The sequence below is a fragment of the Neltuma alba genome, unplaced genomic scaffold (assembly GCF_004799145.2).
Source record: "Neltuma alba isolate B1F8T4 unplaced genomic scaffold, ASM479914v2 tig00005687_pilon, whole genome shotgun sequence".
Taxonomy (NCBI): domain Eukaryota; kingdom Viridiplantae; phylum Streptophyta; class Magnoliopsida; order Fabales; family Fabaceae; genus Neltuma; species Neltuma alba.
The window spans coordinates 34,033-53,742 of record NW_021634199.1 but is presented as its reverse complement, the minus strand read 5'-3'; the positions used below and the strand labels follow the sequence as shown (position 1 = coordinate 53,742).

The 19,710-nt window shown below is 35.2% G+C and overlaps 2 protein-coding genes across 2 annotated transcripts; one reads left to right on the top strand and one right to left on the bottom strand.

The window, feature by feature from the left end:
* The first annotated feature begins 4,132 nt into the window (after positions 1-4,132).
* LOC114748372 (N-acetyl-D-glucosamine kinase) lies at positions 4,133-11,945 on the top strand. Its single transcript, XM_028936746.1, has 8 exons — positions 4,133-4,271; positions 4,593-4,842; positions 6,390-6,537; positions 7,130-7,321; positions 7,923-8,051; positions 8,900-9,069; positions 10,516-10,646; positions 11,536-11,945. The coding sequence occupies exons 1-8, from the start codon at positions 4,215-4,217 to the stop codon at positions 11,614-11,616; spliced, it is 1,158 nt and encodes a 385-aa protein (XP_028792579.1). The 5' UTR covers positions 4,133-4,214; the 3' UTR covers positions 11,617-11,945.
* Positions 11,946-13,392: 1,447 nt separating this feature from the next.
* Positions 13,393-19,444, bottom strand: LOC114748375 (DEAD-box ATP-dependent RNA helicase 53, mitochondrial). Its single transcript, XM_028936749.1, has 8 exons — positions 19,036-19,444; positions 18,695-18,822; positions 18,124-18,535; positions 17,497-17,595; positions 17,043-17,267; positions 15,729-15,890; positions 14,022-14,613; positions 13,393-13,942 (listed from the first exon to the last, which is right to left on the bottom strand). Exons 1-7 carry the CDS (start codon positions 19,414-19,416, stop codon positions 14,029-14,031), a joined length of 1,992 nt encoding a protein of 663 aa, XP_028792582.1. The 5' UTR covers positions 19,417-19,444; the 3' UTR covers positions 13,393-13,942; positions 14,022-14,028.
* Between the last annotated feature and the right edge of the window lie 266 nt (positions 19,445-19,710).

The window sequence follows — 19,710 nt, the reverse complement described above, 5'->3', positions numbered from 1 at the left end:
TAATTATTTTTTTCTTTAGAATCTCATTGTAATTCTCCCTATTATTTAAAATTTCAGTGATGCATTTGATACATTGTTACATTGATTAAGAATAAAATAGGGTTAGTGTAAGAAGTTGCTTTTGACTTGGTTTAAATTAATTGTTATTCTCAGGTAACAGAAAAAACAAAATGGGTTTTTTAAAAGTTAGTCTGATGTGAGATATGAGAATTTGTTCTAAAAAGTAAACATAATGGAGACAATTGGAAGAAGAGAATTTTTCCCTACAAAAAAGAAATATTTTATTTTTCCTTATTGAAGTGACAAAAATGAACTGGCTCCCAAAAAGGGCAAAAAGACAAGTAACAATGGACATATTTTCTCAGAAACTGCAAAGATCTTCGATAAGCCTATCAATCATAGTAACAAGTGTAGCGACGATTAATGAGTGATTCTTAATACCTGAAAATAGGAAAAATATTAAAGATAAAGGAAAAAGGGAAAGCGAGTATTTTATAGTTATTGTTTAAATATATTGTATATTTTTATTTATATGAAAGCAAAAGATTGATAGTAAAAATATAATGAAAAAAGTATTTTCTATAATTTTTTTGAACTTACATTGACAATTCTTTTAGAAGATTTTGTCACTTTTCAAAATATTTAACATGCTCATTTGATATAATAAACGATAACCCAGTCTAAGGTGAAATATAAATTGGAGAATGATGGATGAGATAAAAAATAAATGTCAATTAAGAACCAAGCCGTCTAGTAATTTGACAATATATTATATATTCTAAAATTTCATATTAAAGATGTTTATTAAAATTTGACACAAAAAAGTAAAAGGTTAATGGATAATTTGTTACTAATATTCTCAAATTTGACATTGATAATTAATATTAAATTATTTAATAATATTTAATTATTTATTGAAATTTCATAATCTTTTGATTCTGGACTCAACTCAAATTTATCTTTTGCTCTTAAACTATCATCCTCCCAATATAAAAAAATTATTCTTTTCCCCCATGCCCACAAAACACAAAGGTTATTATGAAGATAGCGGAAACAAATATTCCCTCGAAGAAAAGTAATAATATTTTATTTTTTCCGCTTCGATAAAAATGTCAAAAGTAAAGATACATGATTCTTTTCTCACAGATTGTTAAGATATACAATATTATCCTAATCAACCATAGCAAAAAATTATTCATAGAACCAGACAAAAGGAATAATTGGAAATATAGCAACCGAGAAAAAAAAGGCACATTCACAATAATAAATTAGATCTTTTTTATTCATATATTTATTAAAGAGAGAAAAAAGATACTACCTGTAGTCCTTAATATAAGAGCTAGTTTGACTTTCAATTTGATCTTAAATATAAAACTCCAATCCTCTTTATCTCTCATAATTATCCGTTTTTCTAAAGTAGTCATTGTAATAGTTATACATATTAAATATTCTATCAAATGGTAGTTCTAGTTAACACACATGATTAGTAATGGTATTTTAGGGAAAACTACACATATTTATTACAAATAACTAACTTAACAAACTTTCTTAATGTATTCAAATCAGCTAGTTAGTTCTTATATTTAAGACCAGAGGTAGTACAAGACAAAAGTGTAACAAGAGAATATAATTACTATTCAATAATAATAATAATTAATATAAATATTTTATTTTTTATTCTCTTCATAAAAAAAAATCTTTTCTTTCCATAAAGATACAAGGCAAGATATTAAAGAAAAATTTTGGACGATTTTGGGGCGCAATGAGAAGGAGCAAAAGCATGGAGAGCAACAAAAGTGCAACTTATGCCAAAAGTCAAGTTTGGCTCCTAAAAAAAAATATTTATGCACATTCATTCCATTTTTATTATAACTAAATTGTAGATTAGTGCCACTGTGGCATCAAGCGAAGGTTGCAAATTTTAAGTGGTTGTAACCTTTTTTGCTTTTTTTAAGGTTAATATACTCACATTTCACTGGCAAGATAGCTAGCAATAACTAAAATCCTTAAATGCCAAGAACTTACTTTATAAAATGAAAAATCACTTAAAATAATAAACAAAAGAAAAATTAAGGCCCCTAAACAAACCAAGCTATATATAAGACCAGGCAATCCCAAGTGACACCTCTAGCTTGCCATCCTCTGCCTAAACAAGGACATCATAAGATAACGGGGTAACTTTTGTTGGTTATACTACTTCCGGTCTTTAATATAAAATCATGTTTGACTTTTATTTTAATCCTAAATATAAGATCCCAATCCATTTTGTATCTTATATTTATATTTTTTTTTTCAAAATAGCTCTTCTAACAATAATAGTTTTAGTTAATACACTTGATTAGCAAGGATATTTTAGGAAAGACAATACTTATTTAGGACAAATAATTAACTTAATTTACTTTCTTAATCTTCTCAAATTAGTCAAATGGCTCTTATAATTAGGATCAAAAGTAGTATATCATTAACTAATTTTCAGAATTCTCCAAATTTCACCGCTTCCAAATTTGGTTATATCCATCAGCAGTAGCATAGCAACCCACATAACTACCCTTCCAACTAATCTCATCAGCATAAGCAAAAAGGGAAAAGAGAGTCCTCAAAATTTCCTCCCCCACATTGCTATGACATAACATCTTGATAAGCCCGCTATTCCAGCATCTTGCAGTTATGGAATCCCTACTGACGAGGAAGTCAAAGGGCGAACACACTGCATAGGTCACCGTTGGTGGTTAAAGAGGTTGCTTTGAGAACTGTATGCACTTGTACGGTTTAGATTATCTAGTCTTTTGTACATAATATGTCTTTCCAACGTGGCAATTGAAGAAATCTTTGAATTAAAACTCCCTCTTCTATGGAAGATAGGCACTTGGGTTGAATAGCTTGGCTCAACAATAAACCCCTATCTACAATTATTAGTTTCCAAATATTCTTTGCTCACGGAGCTGTATTAAAATCTTCTGTTTTCTTGATATCTAAACCACCTAATAATTTTTTTTTATAGCAAAAAAATTTAAGTGAATTGGATCCAGAGAGCCCATAAAAGACCAGAATATGCCTTGAGATCAAAAAGTGCTTACAGAGATATTTACAGATTATTCACAAAAAATATTTTTAAAATTTACAATGAGATTCAAACTCGTGATTTTATGAATTATGAACCTACTCATCTACCTAACCAAACCAATTCATATTGGCAAGCCACCGAATGATTTGACCTAGCAGATTTTATCCTTAAGACAACAAGTACCTTTTCTTTGACCTCTCCATATACTCTAAGAGGAGCAAGCAATCTTCATGTCAATTTTTTGGAAAAAGACATAAGAAGAAAACTTAATGCAAGTAAGAGGGCACAATAACACTAAAAGATATAACAGGTTCAATAAGCGTTAATCTACCAGCTTGAGGAGAGTTTAGCATGCCACACTTGCAATTTCTTCTCAAGCTTTTCCAATATTATATCATTATAAAGCTTGGCCTTATCCTTCCTTAATCCTAGTAAGTGCCTCGATATTTTTCAAGTTTATTTGGGAATTTGAATGCCAAAATATCTACTAATTGTGTTTTCCAGGCTTGCTTATAATGAGACTAAAAATCATTATAGACTTAGCTTGATTCACAAGAAGAGATTTCACCTTCGTCACCACTATATTCTTATCGATTTATCATTTTTATATTTTAACATCATCTATTTTTGTTTGATTTCTTAATTATTATTCAACATAATAGAAAAAATTGAATAAATATTTCATGTACTGAAATTTGAAATGAATTAAAAAATCATATGAAGTTTTTATTTAAAAGACGCTTCTATTTCTTAATTCGCTATCGGAGAATGCTTTTATTTGCAAAGAAGCAAGGGAATGAAGAAATCTTTGAAGAACTAAATTAAAAGTAATTCAATGAAAAATATAATTTTTTTTCAGTTAGGATTTGAGAAAATAATTTTAAGATAAATTATTTTTAAGAGACAAAAAATTACAAAGTTAATAATATTTATTTCAAACCCAAAAAAATTTTCTCGTTGACCTTAATATCCTCCTACAACTTCACCTTCCCTTCCCTTGCACATAAAGCCTTCAAAAGCTGCAGAAGTCTCCCCTCCTTCTCGATAGCGATTCTCTCTCTCAAAACTCCCTCTCTCTATCTCTCGTCTCTCTTTTTCTCTCTCTGTTCGTTGAGTCTCTGAAACAAATGATAAGGATTTGAAAAGGGGCATGAGCATTGCAGAGAATGTCGTTGCCTTTCCATTTATCCTCAATTTGTTTTGTGAGGTCCACTCTTACTGTTTTCTACTGCCCTTTTTTTAATTGAATTTCTCAGTTTCACCTTAAAAGATCCTAACACGAGGAAATAGGGCTTGATTTTTCTCATATCAGGCCGTCCCACTCTCAGAATTGTGCTTCTTTATATTTTATATGTATAGAGAGAGACACACACCCGCCATTTTATTGTGTGATCATAAATATACGGATTTCACAGTCGTCTTCTCCTTGTTCTCATTCTTCCTGTCGTTTGTCCCTTGTCCTATCCCTTACTTTCAACGACCTATCTTTCTCTCCCTTTCTATTTAATCCAAGTAATTGCTAATGAAGCTGGAGCACAAGGACGAGGGGATTGCCGATGCAGGCATGAAGAGGTATAGGAATGGTGAGATTTGGGATTTCGAGTACGAAATGCCGTTGGCGGATGGTGCCTCCGGCGTCGTTCTGGGGTTGGATGGTGGCACAACCTCCACAGTTTGTATTTGCATGCCCATAACTCCTTTTTCACACCCTCAAATCGAATCTCTTCCCATCCTTGCTCGGGCTGTTGCCGGTTGCTCTAACCACAATAGCGTGGGAGGTGATTCTCTGTTTTTTCTTGTAAAAATCCTGCATTTGTTTTCTCTTTGTGGGGTTAATTTTATGATATTTTTGTTTTGTGAACATCTTTCTCTGGGATTGTTGGGTTGTTCGTTAACTCCTGATCATTTGCACTTGTTCCTTGTTGGGGAGACAAAAAAGGCCACTTGCGTAGCTTGGACATACATTGTAGAAAGGAGGGTGCTTTTGATTTCGATAATTTTTTAGAAAGGTGATTTCTTCTAGTGAAGAGCGTAATTATATTTTTGACAATAGTCAACAACGAGATGGATGCAAAACTTGATGTCTAATCTTGGAAATTGCTTAGGAAATCTACTATTTTGACAGGTTGTTGATTGTTGAATTGACAGTCTCTGTTCCTGCATTCACTTCCCCAGAGAACGCAGGGGAAAAAGTTATTTTAGCCATTTATTTTCTCTCTCTTTCTCCTCCATCCCCCCCCCCTCGTTTTCTTATTCCCTTGGCCATGTATTTTCTCATTTATGTAGTTTCTTTTTTTTTTTTGGCCAACATTCTTTTCCTCATCACACGCCTTTTGTTTTTTCCTCACCTCTTTTCCTTTTCTTCATACACGCACATGAAGTGAAAAAGGAAAATTCTCATTTTCTGACTCCACGGCTTGGATTTGTTTTACTCATTTACTTGCTCCAAGGTCAAACATTAGGCTTAAAATGTTTCATCATCAAACGCCTTTTGGTCATTCTAACTTATAAGTTTATTGCATATATGAATAACTCCCTCGCGTCCATTTACTTCGACAGATTAAGTTTTCCACGAAGACCAAGGCTTCTCTTTGACTTGGGGCACCAAATGAAATTTGCAAATAATAATAACAATAAATGCCACTGTACAAATTTAATTTGCTATATGAACCAAACAATCTTGTTTAACACTTCAGGCATTCTCAATTATAGCAACCAAACATTCCCTTGCCATTTCCTCTCATGTAGCATCCATGGTTTAGGGTCATTGGGATTCAGCTTTAATGCAACGTTTAAGGAGCGTAAAAATAACTATCATCCCCTAACTTGCTTCTTTCGTAGAATATTTTGAATTTTTCTTTGGGGCTGAGGGGCTACAATAGATGATCGGTGTACATCACTGAAGATTTTGCGGGAATATTTTTTGACTCACATTCATGGTTTTGAGTGGACGCAAGAGGATGAAATTTTGGGAAGATGAGCGAATTTTGTAGTATTATGGTAATCTAACATTATTAGCATCTGTAATACTAGATTCTTCCTCTTCATTTAATTTGGTATAGGATTGTCTATTCGGCATTCTGTAGTAGTCTGGTAATGGGGTTTTTAGATCCCACCCCTTTCCATTTTCATTTTCATCTCCATATTACATTTTCTCTTGAGAGGATTTCTTATGTACTTATGGTACTTTTTCTTGTCATATTAGCGCAGTTATTATACTTTCAGATTGTTCTTATTGAGCTCTTTATAGGGGTATAACTGTGATAATATAATGGAGATAACATTGTAAAAGTAGTAATGCTGTTACAATTATTTACTTACACAGAAACTGCTGCAAGGGAAACATTAGAGCAAGTTATGGCAGATGCACTTTCAAAGTGTGGCTCAAAACGATCTTCAGTCCGAGCTGTTTGCTTGGCTGTTTCTGGTGTTAACCATCCAACAGATCAGCAGAGAATTCTCACTTGGCTAAGGTTGCTACATGTAATTTTGCTTATTTTCTCCTTAACTCCTAGAAGAAAGTAAATGATCTTTTGTTCATTTTATGTTTTCATATCATGTTGGTGGTGCATTAAATTTCTTTTCCAGTGAAGCCCCTATCCTCTTTATTGTGGAAAATATCTGGTTAATTCTTGTGATTTTCAAGTCTGATTTATATAAAACAGAATTATTATTATTCTCTCTCTATTCAATATAGGCTAACTACTGAGACAGTGCTGCCATAAATAACTATCACATGTAGCAATGAAGATGTTTTAAATGCGGAGTGATAATAAACAATATATGCTTTGTGTAAGTTATATTGAATAATACTGCATATCATTTCTACAACGTTGTAATCAGTCTGGGTATGAAACTAGCCCATGATGGTATAAGGCAGCTTCTTCGCCTATAAAACCAGTTAAATTTCAACTTTTTTGTCTATTCTGCTGGTGTAACTTTTAAAATTGTTTTTTCATGTGTAGTTCCATATTAGTTTCTTTATTCTCTAACAAACATGAGTATAACAAACATGAGTAAGGCAGAATCTCTTAATTTCAATATTCTTTGGCGGTGATATTTCAGAGATATTTTCCCAAGCCATGTGAGGCTCTATGTTCAGAATGATGCTGTGGCTGCTTTGGCAAGTGGGACAATGGGCAAACTTCATGGTTGTGTATTAATAGCTGGGACAGGGACCATTGCATATGGATTTACCGAAGATGGCAAAGAAGCAAGGGCTGCAGGTGCAGGACCTGTCTTAGGTGACTGGGGCAGGTAATTCACTGGTGCTGTTTCTATGTCTCTCATGGCTGCTCTCTCTGCATTCATTTGAATGAATATGTTGAAAATGTAATGAAAGTAAGTACTCAATTATGTATTTTATGTGTATAGTTCAATGTATATATATCTTATGTTCTTCTATGCGTTTTAGGTACTGATAAATCTTTCTAGCATGTTATATCTTTCTCACGAGCATAACTGCTTCCAATGACCATTCATTAAGAGGAAAACAACGGGCCCCTCATGAACTATCCTTTTTGATCGAAGACATATAACAAATTTCAGTTGTCCCCAACCTATTAAATAGCAACAGTTTATTGTTGAAGAACTCTTTATATATATATATATATATATATATATATATATATATTCTTTTTTGGTCCAAGGAAGTTAGCTTTTGTTGGGGAAGGAAAAAAGAGATGTAGTACTGTAATACGTAGATTGGGAACTCAATTAGCTGAAAAAAGGTTCCCTGCACATAAAGTTGACTGACCTTGCTTTACTAATTTGATTTTTTTCTATCATTTCACATCACTTCTAGGATATGCTCTTTCAATAGCATCTAACGTTTTGGTTGATATTTTTTTCCTTACAGTGGATATGGAATAGCTGCACAGGCATTAACCGCCGTAATCAAGGCATATGATGGCCGTGGTCCAAGTACAATGCTAACAAGTAGTATTTTACAAAAACTCGATCTTTCTTCTCCTGAAGAAATTATCGGGTATATATTTCAGTTATATACTTACTCATATCATAAATTGTGTGGAGTAAATAGCTGGCACTTAGAAATCTTGTCTGAAGCCGTCTTATGTGCAGCTAGTGAATGAAAAATGATGAGGTCTGTTCTATAATTCCAAAAGTTTGGCATGCATTACCCCCTTTCCTATTCATCATACAATCGATACAAGTTTTTGGATTTTTTGTCTGCCTGAAACAAGTCTGAGATAGACGTAATTTCTGTGACATGATTTAGTAATTGTTTCAAACTAAGTTCCTAGGTCATTTCTGATTGATGTGATGAAATGATGCACATTGATATGGTTTTGAAATGGATTTCAAGTTGTTTTGAAAATGCAACTGTACTATTACTGTCTTGCATTGATGTAATTTAGAACATCTGAAATGATCAGCATCCCACCCCAAAAAAAGAGGCAACATGGTGGGAATGCTTGGAAACCTCTGTTAAGTGGAAAATTGAGAGAGTGAATTGAAGATATCTATAGAGAATTGGTCTGTTAACTAACACTCCAAATCGAAAGCTCAAGCTGTTAAATGCTAGAGTTAGAGCCTGGAATAATTTTATTATAATTTCTTACATGCCTCGTTGCAAAGAAGCCCTTGGGGATCTAAGTGCGGATAAAGCACAGGCCTATTAAATGGGATTTGGCAATGATTGAACTTTGGAGGCTCTAGTACTGTGTCAATGATCACTGTGACTCAAAAACTGAACTTGTTCTTACTTGTTAAGGGAAGGCCTAGAAATAGTTTAATTATAATTTCTTGCACTAATTTATATATATTTGAGGAGTATGTAGGGTCACAACCTTTATTTGTCTCATTGGAAATCAGGTGGACCTATGCAGATCCCTCCTGGGCTCGTATTGCAGCACTTGTCCCTGTTGTGGTGTCCTGTGCAGAGGCTGGAGATGAGGTCGCAAATAAGATCCTGCTAGACTCTGTCCAAGAGCTGGCTTCAAGTGTAAAAGCCGTTGTAGAGAGACTTGGATTATGTGGCGAAGGTCCGGTGATTTTTTGATTAGTCTTATTACTAGTAGTTGACATCTATGCTCATCATGATATTAATGTTAGTGTTCCTGGAGATAAAGGAAAAACTAGTCAAAGTAAGCTATAGAACTAATTTTTAAATACTCAATTAGGGAACTTTGGTGATTTAAAGTTCTTCTCAGGTTCTTATCTAACCTGAAGAGCTGATTTGGTTTATAATTATTTGTGTATATGCGGGTGTCCATGAGTTCAGTATATAAAGTCGCAGTATGACATAAGATTTTTATTATTCGTTATGTTATCTATAGAATTACAAGATACCGGTTGCTTTGCTATCTGGCTGTTGAAGCTCATGCGCCTAGTTGCCTTGTGTGCTGATTTTAGTGACTTGCATTTTCTCCTTTTTTTTTTTAAAAAAAAAAAGAATCTTGGACTCCAACTGGTGTTTCATGGAGTTCTATTAACAAGAAACTTCTTTTTAACAATCCCTTTCTTTTTTCTTTTTTTTTGGGGGGGGGGGGGTTGGGGGTGTTCTTGTTGGAAGTTGGAACCCGGAATTGCTTGAATATCTACAGTACAGATGCGTCTTCTCTTTTATAGAAATATTATTATGGGTAGTTTGGTGTATCGTGATTATCATCATTCAACACGGTTTGCTGGGATTTTTTAAGGCTAGCGATTTTTTTTTTTTCCTGGTGATGCATCTGTGTTTTTCTATTTTGAGATCTGTTGGAAACTTGTTAACTGTTCAAGAATGAATCTTCCCATTAAGTGGAAGTTACGAAGGATAAAGTGCAATTGGGATTGCTATCAAATTCATCTATCGTTCAGGGTTTATAATAACCTAGGAGTCTCATAGTTATTATTAATCATCATTGTCTTCCAATAAATTTGTAATTGTCATTATCTTCCAGTAAGTTGCTGTTCTGCTGGAGAACTTTTTTTTCACATTCAGATTTATCCAGTCTAGTACGAATAATGAAGATCAAGGGAGCTTCAATGATAGAGTTTATACACCTAGAAGTGAGAGAGACTTCCCATTTACCACTCCTTTTGCTTTAACCTCCCATTCAATAAACACAAGGATTCATTGGCAAAACATATAAATTTCATAAGGATATGTTAATAAAGTTTCCCAAATTTTGTCAATCTCTGACCAGAAAACTATTTTATTGAATCTAAAATGGATATAGCATAGACCTTAAAATGTTTAACTGAGACTTCTATTGATTATATATTGTACACGTAGCCAGCAGGTAGTTCTTTTGAGGACAGAACTGCTAGCCTATGCTGTGTCAATGCTAAGGTTGATTATATTTGGTTGTAAAATATGAATAATCCACCTAGGTCCTAGCTCTGCCTGTTAGGAGTATAATGCATGATTTGTGAATCTCAAAAGTGATGATAATGTATGGCTAATAATTTCTTCGTCTTCTTCTACTTCTTCTTTTTGGTGGCAGATGGAAAGGGTGTTTTTCCCCTTGTTATGGTTGGTGGTGTTCTTGAAGCAAATAGGCGGTGGGATATAGGAAAAGAAGTCATAAAATGCATCTCTAAGCACTTTCCCGGGGTACAGTCCATTAGACCTCAGGTCAGCTTAATGTTCTATTTTCTTGTTTATCTTGATTAATGCACCAAGGAAAAACCACATGGTGGGTAAACATATTGGGAAATGGGTGCATAAAAATCAGATCTTGTTTCCAGTTAATTTACATGGCTTGACATGCTCCTTTCTTTGCAAGAGAAAGGGTAGTGATTATAGTCTTGCTTTTTAGTTTAAGTGAGGGATAAAAGCAAAAATCTACCATAAAAGCTGATCAAGCAGGAAACCGAGGTAGGATTTATGTGATGTTAAGAAAGTCGTGGTAAAAGAATTATCACAATATTGTTTGGAAAAAATGATACAACTTGGAAATTCAACTTATGCGCACTTGCAGGCTATATCTTGGAGATAAAGCCAAGAAACTTAGATCCCGTTTGGTACGAAATATTGAAAATGAGGGATAGAACTAAGATAGCAATTAAGAAAAATTATTAAAAAAGTATTTATCACAAGTAATTATTTGTTTCATGGGATTAGGTAAACCTATAGATGTGGGATTGGGGGATATAACTTTCTCCCATGGTATTCTCCAATTTTACAAACATGGATTTGTTTAATCTCATATAACAAGCAATGTCTTATGCTAAATGCTCTTTTAACACGTTTTTTGAATCCCAATTTCAATCCCTACCTCTCATTTCTAATACTTTGTACCTTAGTGTTCTTCATTTCTCCACAAGCAGTATATTCAGTGCTCTCTTACCTTTGGACAATTGCTACGTACAACCATTTCTAATTTCCTTGCACTCGAAATTTTTTCAATCACCATTTCTATTGTGAGTTGTGAATGACCTTTATATTAAAAAATAGCGTATTTTAATAAATCTTATCTCTTCCATTCTCACATGCGTCCTTTTAATTTCATGTGCAACACCAGGTTGAGCCTGCAGTTGGTGCAGCGTGGCTAGCGTGGAATTCTTTCATGAAAGAATTTCACAAGGAAATATGCAGAAGCTAACAATGGATGGAATGAATGGAGAAGAGGAAAGAAAACCAAAAAAAAAAAAAAAAAGTGATGTGACCACTCAATATTGTTGATTAATGAAGTAGATAAAAGTGCCATATTTATGATGAAATAAACCGGCTTTGCAAGTTTGTGCGCCTTTCAGTATTTGCCTAAGCACTTGTCAGGCTCACTTTTCCTCTCCTTCCTTCCTATCATTGGGTCGAGTAACTTGAAACATTATATGTGATGTAAATACTAAATACGTATTTGTAATGGAGTAAACGGGTTCGAGTCAGTCGCGGAATAGCTCAAAGTGTTTGTGCTGGACTTACATTGTTTCAGCATCGGGGGCAGGCTTTACTTTTTTTTTGGTGATTATGATATACTACAGTGATATTTTATTAGCAGGCTATGCTTAATGCTTGGCAAGGGTGATCCCTGTCGATGCATGGAAGAGCTAGTGACAAGGGTGAAATTGAACGTGGATACTGGATAAAGGTCATGAGTTTTATGATGCCAAAAGAAAGAAGCTCGGGATGAGCAATGAACATGTTATAAATCTTATCAAGTAAAATTCATCTGATTTCTTTTTTATAAGCTTCATTTGAGTTCATCTAACGCATATTTTTTTCATTTTTATTCTTAATTAATTGCATGTTTCATTTTTTTTTCACTCATTTTTAGCCTCGTTTTTCCTCATTCTCTCTCCCACTCACCCCCTCTATATTTTTGGAAAGTAAGTTACATTTTAAACATATTTAATACTCCTCCGGTCCTTATTATAAGACCCCATTTAACTTTTTATTTGGTCCTAATTATAAGACCCCAATCCATTTTGTCTCTTATATTTATGCATTTTTTCCAAGATAATCCTTCTAATAATGATAGTTTTAGTCAATATACTTAATTAGCAAGGATATTTTAGGAATGACAACACTTATTTATTATAAATAACCAACTTAACTTACTTCCTTAATCTTCTCAAATAAGTCAATTGGGTCTTATAATTAGGACCGGAGGAGTATGTTTAATCAATTTTAACCAACCTTTTAAATTACATTATCCGATGTATATATTTTTCAACAAAATGCAAAAATTTAATAATATGCTCAAGGCATTAATAATGTGCTTAAGAAAATTACCCCCCAAAAGCATCGTAATTTGCAATAAAGTATGATCCCAAGTAATCCCATGTAAGCATTTTCAAAAAGAATACTCTTCACGCAATTTCCTCCCCTATATTAATCTTGAATTTTATAAAATTACTTTTGAAAAGCTAATCTAAACACCTCTACATTAAGGACGCCAAAAGCAGCCTGAATGTGAAACCATTTTCGCATTTTAAAAGAAAAGCTAAAGATCGAACCTCCCAAGATAACCGCTGTAAATAGCGAGTAGCATGGAAAATGTAGCAGAAAAACTTCCAGCAAAAGAAATTACTCGAGGGCCGTAATAAGTATAGCTGAATTACTAATAAGCCAAGCTAGTTAACGTTCGGCACCAAAAATGCGTGCCATCAATAACTACCCTGAGAATAAGTTCAGCAACAAGGGTGTATTCTGTATATCCCCAACTCCAAGTTTCCAAAGTAAATTCTAGAGAAAGGAGGGGGGGAAAAAAAAAAACAAAGAAGCTTCCAGTCAATCTCAAGAATTTACAAGGAGAAACTTGAAAGAATTCCCTTCCCACACGGTGATTCAAGGCCTCGATAGAGGATGTGATACATATATTATAACTTCAATCTCAGCAAGACTCCTTCAAATTTCCATCACAACCTGCCGTATGCAATAACGCCAAAAACTATTTGATACTCAATTTATTACATAAAATCAACTTTAGTTACGTAAAATCAACTTTAGTGACATTTTTATTACATGAACTCAGTAACAATAAATTCAGTTACTCATTTTACGAACAACCAAGAAAGCATCACGATAAAAGAGGGTAACGATAAACACAATGATGACAGCATGACTATTACCAATCAATTAGCTACCCCATGATAGTTCTCCACTATATGGTAGAAGTTAAATATAAACAGAAGAGCACCCTACCCTTTCGTATATATTTTAATCTGCTCCCATCAACTGCTAGAAGGAATTTAAGTTGAATTACTATACCCCATGAAGTTGCCTCTTCAAAACTTCCAATAAAATTTAGAGGTACTTCATGCAGTAAACCGCGAGAAAAGAAAGATAATGAGCCAAACAAATCCAGAGAGGCTTGCTGGAACTTGTAGGACAGCTCCCTTCCTAAACAAATATATGGATGTAACTAGTGATCCCTATGCCATAAACTCATCCATCCTTCGTAATATGTGGGGATAAAGCCAAGATGCCTGAAATTTCAGAGTAAATGACAGCAATTAAACTCTGCAAGAAGCCAACAATAAGAATTGGAAGAAAGGCACCACTTACCACAAAATCAGAAGGGCCTTCTCCCACTGTCCTGATCATTATTCTGGTCATTCCCAAAAGCACCACTACCTCGAGAATCACCAAAGGCATTTCTTTGGCTTGAATATCTGTCACCAAATACACTAGATTGACCTGAGCCAAAACCACCAGAACGAGCGGAACCATCAAATCCACTGCCACCACTTGGATGACTAGACCCAAATCCTCCAGTGCTTCCTGCTCGATCCATGCCAAATCTGCCAAAGCCACCATCTGATGGCCTAGAGCCAAAACCACTGTCTGATGGTCTAGAGCCAAAGCCACCAAAGGAACCATAACGACCAGAACTTTCACCAGAAGAATTACCAAATGATCCCCCAAATCCACCTCTTGGTTGGCTTGATCCAGGGCCGCTGAAACGACCAGAATTAGGTCCACCATACCTTCCCCTCTCATCAGAATTACCAAAGCTGGAGCGGCTGAATCCCGGACCACGGCCAAAACCTGAATCACCAGATCTACGATCCCGCATGCCTCCAAAACTGCTAAATCGACTACCACCCATGCTATTAAACATGCCTACTGATTGACCTTCAACAGTAATCCTCGGTAGCTGATGAACAAGGATATTAGTATAAAAGACAATAAGTTAATGTAAATACATAATCAAAATGTGACCTACAAATTGAAGCATAGAAGAAAAAACTTAAGTTCTGCATGCACAAACAAGTCTTTAACAAAAGACTCAATTTGATTGCTAGTGCATATTCAATACATTAAATTCTAAAGCATACTTGTAGCTTTAAGTTCTAACCATCTCATAACCATACTAATATACCCTTTTGTTTTAGATTACAAGGGAGGCACAAGGCCGGTAAAAGTGGGAAAGGTATGGGGCAAGCATTGAAATCCCGAGCTCTGTGTCCAGAGAAAGCGCCACGTGAATCAATACTTGCATAAAACCAATACCTGTTTGTTTATTACCAACCTCCCCCCCCAACAAAAAAAAAAAAACGTTTGTACTACCTGATGGTAAAATTCATCGGAATGAAAGATGGAGCCCCACTTACTGAGCATTAAGTAGAGATTATATGATAGAAGTATTCAGCCTTCACACATCACTCAATTCACAACCAATCCTAAGTTATCATCTGTATAACATCTGCAGAGTTAACATTCCCAAACATCTTATGGCAGGTTTTAAAGCAAGTTCCTGTAAAACCATAAATTCATTCTATCTCTCAGAAATCTTTAAAGCTGAGAAAATTCTTCACCAACCAATCTATCAATACATTTAAGAACTTTGAATAGTAGATTAGATTTTCAGCAACTTTTTTTTTATCAAGACTTCGTAATTGGCACTTACTCTTAGAGAAAACGTTAATCACACATTAAATAATGTCCACACATGTTTAATGTCTTCCAGTTTAAATGAGGGATGTCTACAAGGGCCCAACCCCACAGCTGAACTCCAAGTATTCTAACTTGGAGGTCTTGGGCTCAAATTCTAAGGTGGATAGTCTCTACCTCCCCAAAACCTCGTTTCTTTGCTGCAGTAGTCATGTGGCTTATATTTCAACAGAACCACCCCTCCCCCAAACAGGGCAAAGAAGTAAAGGCAGTCATCTAGGTTAAATTTTTGCAGACCAGAAAAAAAATAATAAACTAGGAACAACTTCAAGTAAACAGGATTGAAGAATGGAGATGAAAAGGATGAAGAGAGATCACCTCAGAAAATCTACAGCCAACATCACGCTCAATAATCTTGACAGCCCTAGTTTGATCTTGAGTATGAATAAGGATAGCAGTTCCTTTCTTCCCAGCTCTACCTGTCCTTCCCGATCGATGAACAAATATCTCTGAATTATTGGGAAGATCAAAATGTATTACCTGTGAGGAGCGTCAGTTACAACAAGGGTATATCATTGAGTGGATAACATAAAAGCATTGCATGCAGCATTAATATCCAAGTTATTAAGGGCAGAGAGAGAAAAAGATAAAGAAGCTATACATTGAGTGGATAACATAAAAGCATTGCATGCAGCACACAAGCCATTAACATCCAAGTTATTAAGGGCAGAGAGAAAAAAGATAAAGAAGCTACGCATCAGTGTGTGTGATTTTCTCTGTCCAAGAGGAAGCTTTACAATAGCAGCTACCAGAAAATCACAATCAGTTGAAATATGCATATTCATAAATGTCAAATTGCCTACGTGTTTGTGCATTGAACAAAATGAATGGCATGAGTTAAGCATGAAATGTTGACAGCCTAAAAAAAGATAAGCATCATTAACAGTGGAAAAAAACAACAAAGAAGCTGCATCCCCTCTTCAAATTTATATCATCATAAAATAAGCCCATAAGATATATGTAAAATAAAATCCAAGTTTATGAATGAATATACTTTCAGAACTTGCAAGATATGTGTTCTTTTCATTTAATGATTTCTTCTGCATCCTGGATGTCTCTAATGTGCAACTTCTAATACTTTCAGAGCAGAAAAAGTACTCCTTTTTAAAGATGATGCATGAGTCTGTTAAAAAACTAATTTACATTGAATCCATCGCAAAACTAATGCAAGTAAAGCACATATGATCCTACTTGATAGTAACAAAACATGCTTGGCAGTTTCTTAATTGAAGGCAATAGTCATCAAGTGTACATATCATAGGAAGTAAGCAGATAAAGCTTACTAGATTCATCACTCTCACAACATCTTGAATAGAAAACACACTCCAAACAGGGCACGTCTCCCATCCTATCGTTTCTCTAGCCACTAAACGTTTTGGAAAATTTTTCCTGCAATCGGACAGGACCATTTTCAAAGTTGACTTGGCTCCCTTTTTTTCCCAAAGCCTGCCTCTTCCTCTAAACACCATGCCAAGCACAGAGCCCATATATATTTAACTTTCATATTTTAAGAAGCAAAGTTAAAAATCAAGGGGAAACATCATATAGAAAATAAAGCATCCAGAGTACCTCAATCAAAAGGTGAAAGGGATGTGATAACGGAATTAATTAGAACTAAAGTACAGAACTCACAAGGTCAACATTCGGTATGTCAAGCCCACGTGAAGCGACATCGGTTGCCACTAAAACATTGAAATGTCCTTCTCTAAAGCCAGAAAGAGTTCTTTCCCTTTGCGCTTGTGAAATATCTCCATGCAAGGCCTCACACCTAAGGCTATTTTGCATGGAATATGCTAGTCTATCAGCATCACGTTTGGTTTGGGTGAAAACAATACACTTTCCTCCATTAGCATGTTCCTATGAAAGGAAAATGTTCAGGACAGACAAAAAAATGGAAAATTTAATCATTTAATCATTTTCTAACTTTTATACCGGCAGAAATGCTCAGGAACACTAGAATGCAATCAATTCCAGCAATAATTGAAATGCAATTAAATTAAGAGTTAAAAAAGTTAGATCAAATAAAATAACAACAATGATGATAATCAAATTATAAAGTTGGAAAATAATAGAATCAGACTCATACCGTTATTAGAGTTTGAATGATCCCTGCTTTTCCATACATATCTGAAGCAATTGAGTATAACGTAATTCCGTCTGCCAACTTCTGATCAGAATCTCCAACCTACAGCACCAACAAGTTCATAATTAACCGAACATAAGAACTAGACAATCATGAATTTTAATCACTAAACACATAAACATTGTAACTTAAAGTTTCATCAAGAAAGAGAGCACGCGGCCTGAAAGCAACATATGCATGTACGCACAGCATAGCATTCCAGACACTTTATAAATGATATAATAACTCATAAAAACTCAACATCTACATATATGCACAGCATGATATTAAAAACATTTTATATATAACTTAATAACTCATAAAAACTTATGCCCGAAAAATAACAAGCTACTATGGTTTGTAATGTCCTACAGCTTTAGATTCTCGAAGCTTTACTTGGTTACTTTTTATCACGGGAGAAAAGAAGAGACACAAGGGTCTAGACTACGCAGGCTAGACAAATTACAAAAAACACAGAAGCAGAAGTGAAGAAATACACAAACCCAATTAGCTAAATGAACTCAACAAATAGGAATATTAGAAATGACGGAAGTCTTACTCCAGGAGCCAACAACAGAATTGCATACTCACAAGATCAATGGTTAATGGATTATTTAAGTAATTGCGAGAAATCTGCCTTATCCAAGATGGCATTGTTGCTGAGAACATAAGAGTTTGGCGCTTGGGAGGCAGCCTCTCCAAGATTTTTTCAACATCCTCCTGAAAGCCGACTTGAAGCATCTGATCAGCTTCATCAAGTACAACAAACTGAATGTCCTTCAAATTTAGAGCACCTCTGTTAAGAAGATCAATAATTCGACCAGGTGTGCCTACTGCAATATCAACGCCATAGTCAAGCTGCCTCATTTGGCGTGAAATAGGTGTTCCCCCATAAACACAAATTGTATCCAAATTAGGTGCTGACTCGTAGAATTCCTTTTCAACCTGCCGAGCAAGTTCTCTAGTTGGGGCCAAAACCAAAGCAAGAGGATCCCTTCCTCGTCTGCACCGTGAGACACAAAAACATGCATAATTTAAAATTGAATCAAACTCTTCAACCACCATACCTCAGTAGCCCTGCCTCATACATTGCCTTCTCAAGCAGAAAAAAATGAGCACAGAATTGAGAAAAAGTAAGAGAAGTTTAATTGAGTGAACCAACCCGTGCTTGGCATTAAACTGAATGATCTTGTCCATGATAGGTATCCCAAAAGCAAGAGTTTTCCCAGTTCCTGTTCTAGCTCGACCAATCATATCACGACCTTGCATGGCAGGTTCCAGAACAGCTCTCTACATATTAAGACGAGCTTATTAACGGTTGTGCCTTGAACTTATTTCCATCAGAAATAGGAGCCGCGATTGATATATAATCTCAACAGAGAAATAATATATTCAGATTAAAACAAATAATTATACAGCTTACTACAGCATATCTCCCAAGCAAATAACATAAAAATGACCGAAATTGTGGCTCGGTCGAATGTTTATGCAATTGAAACGTACCTGTATAGGGAAGAGCTTCGTTATACCTTTCTTGGCCAAAGCAGAGACAATATCCTGAGCAATACCGAGCTTCGCTATATCAAGGCCATCATCACTGTTTCCCTTGGGCCCTTCTTCGAAGGAGTAATCATCAACAGCATACTCGGCACGAGGAACCAATGACGCCCGGAAATTCAACGGCCCCGCTTGGGAATGAAATGCGCTTGACTTGAACACACCGGAACCAAACAAGTTGGAGAATGGCCGAAGCTCACAACCGGCAACCCCACCATAGCCGGCGACTGATGAGATAAGGTGATGCTGATTCTCGATCAACGCGGAGGCGGCGAAAGCACGCCTTGAGACTAAAGAATAAGATCTTCTGAAAATTGTACTAATCATAGTGGCCACGGGGATAGAGAGAAGAGAGAGGGAGGGAATGGGATTTGCAGAGATGGTGAAGAGAGAACCCTAGATAACGGGTTATGGGGTTTATGGGAACAAAGGCGTTGTAGGGTTTATAGTAATGGAGCAGGAAGGAGGGCTGTAAGAACCTCGAGAAACAAAAGGGTTTATGCGGAGAAGATATTTGAGGGGATGATCCTGTGCGTTCATTTCTTGGTGAGCGCACGATGAGCTCGTATAGCTCCCCATGTAGATCTTTTCATTTTAATACTTCCTCTTATTCTTAATATA

Bases quoted from the DNA above. Each gene is read 5' to 3' on its own strand.
- LOC114748372 (XM_028936746.1), top strand. From the start codon at position 4,215: ATGAGCATTGCAGAGAATGTCGTTGCCTTTCCATTTATCCTCAATTTG. The intron at 4,272-4,592 runs GTCCACTCTTAC...TTGCTAATGAAG, and splicing joins TCCTCAATTTGTTTTGTGAG to CTGGAGCACAAGGACGAGGG. The intron at 7,322-7,922 runs GTAATTCACTGG...TTTTCCTTACAG, and splicing joins GTCTTAGGTGACTGGGGCAG to TGGATATGGAATAGCTGCAC.
- LOC114748375 (XM_028936749.1), bottom strand. From the start codon at position 19,416: ATGATTAGTACAATTTTCAGAAGATCTTATTCTTTAGTCTCAAGGCGT. The intron at 18,823-19,035 runs GTACGTTTCAAT...CTTAATATGTAG, and splicing joins CGAAGCTCTTCCCTATACAG to AGAGCTGTTCTGGAACCTGC. The intron at 17,596-18,123 runs GTGAGTATGCAA...TTGGTGCTGTAG, and splicing joins ATCCATTAACCATTGATCTT to GTTGGAGATTCTGATCAGAA.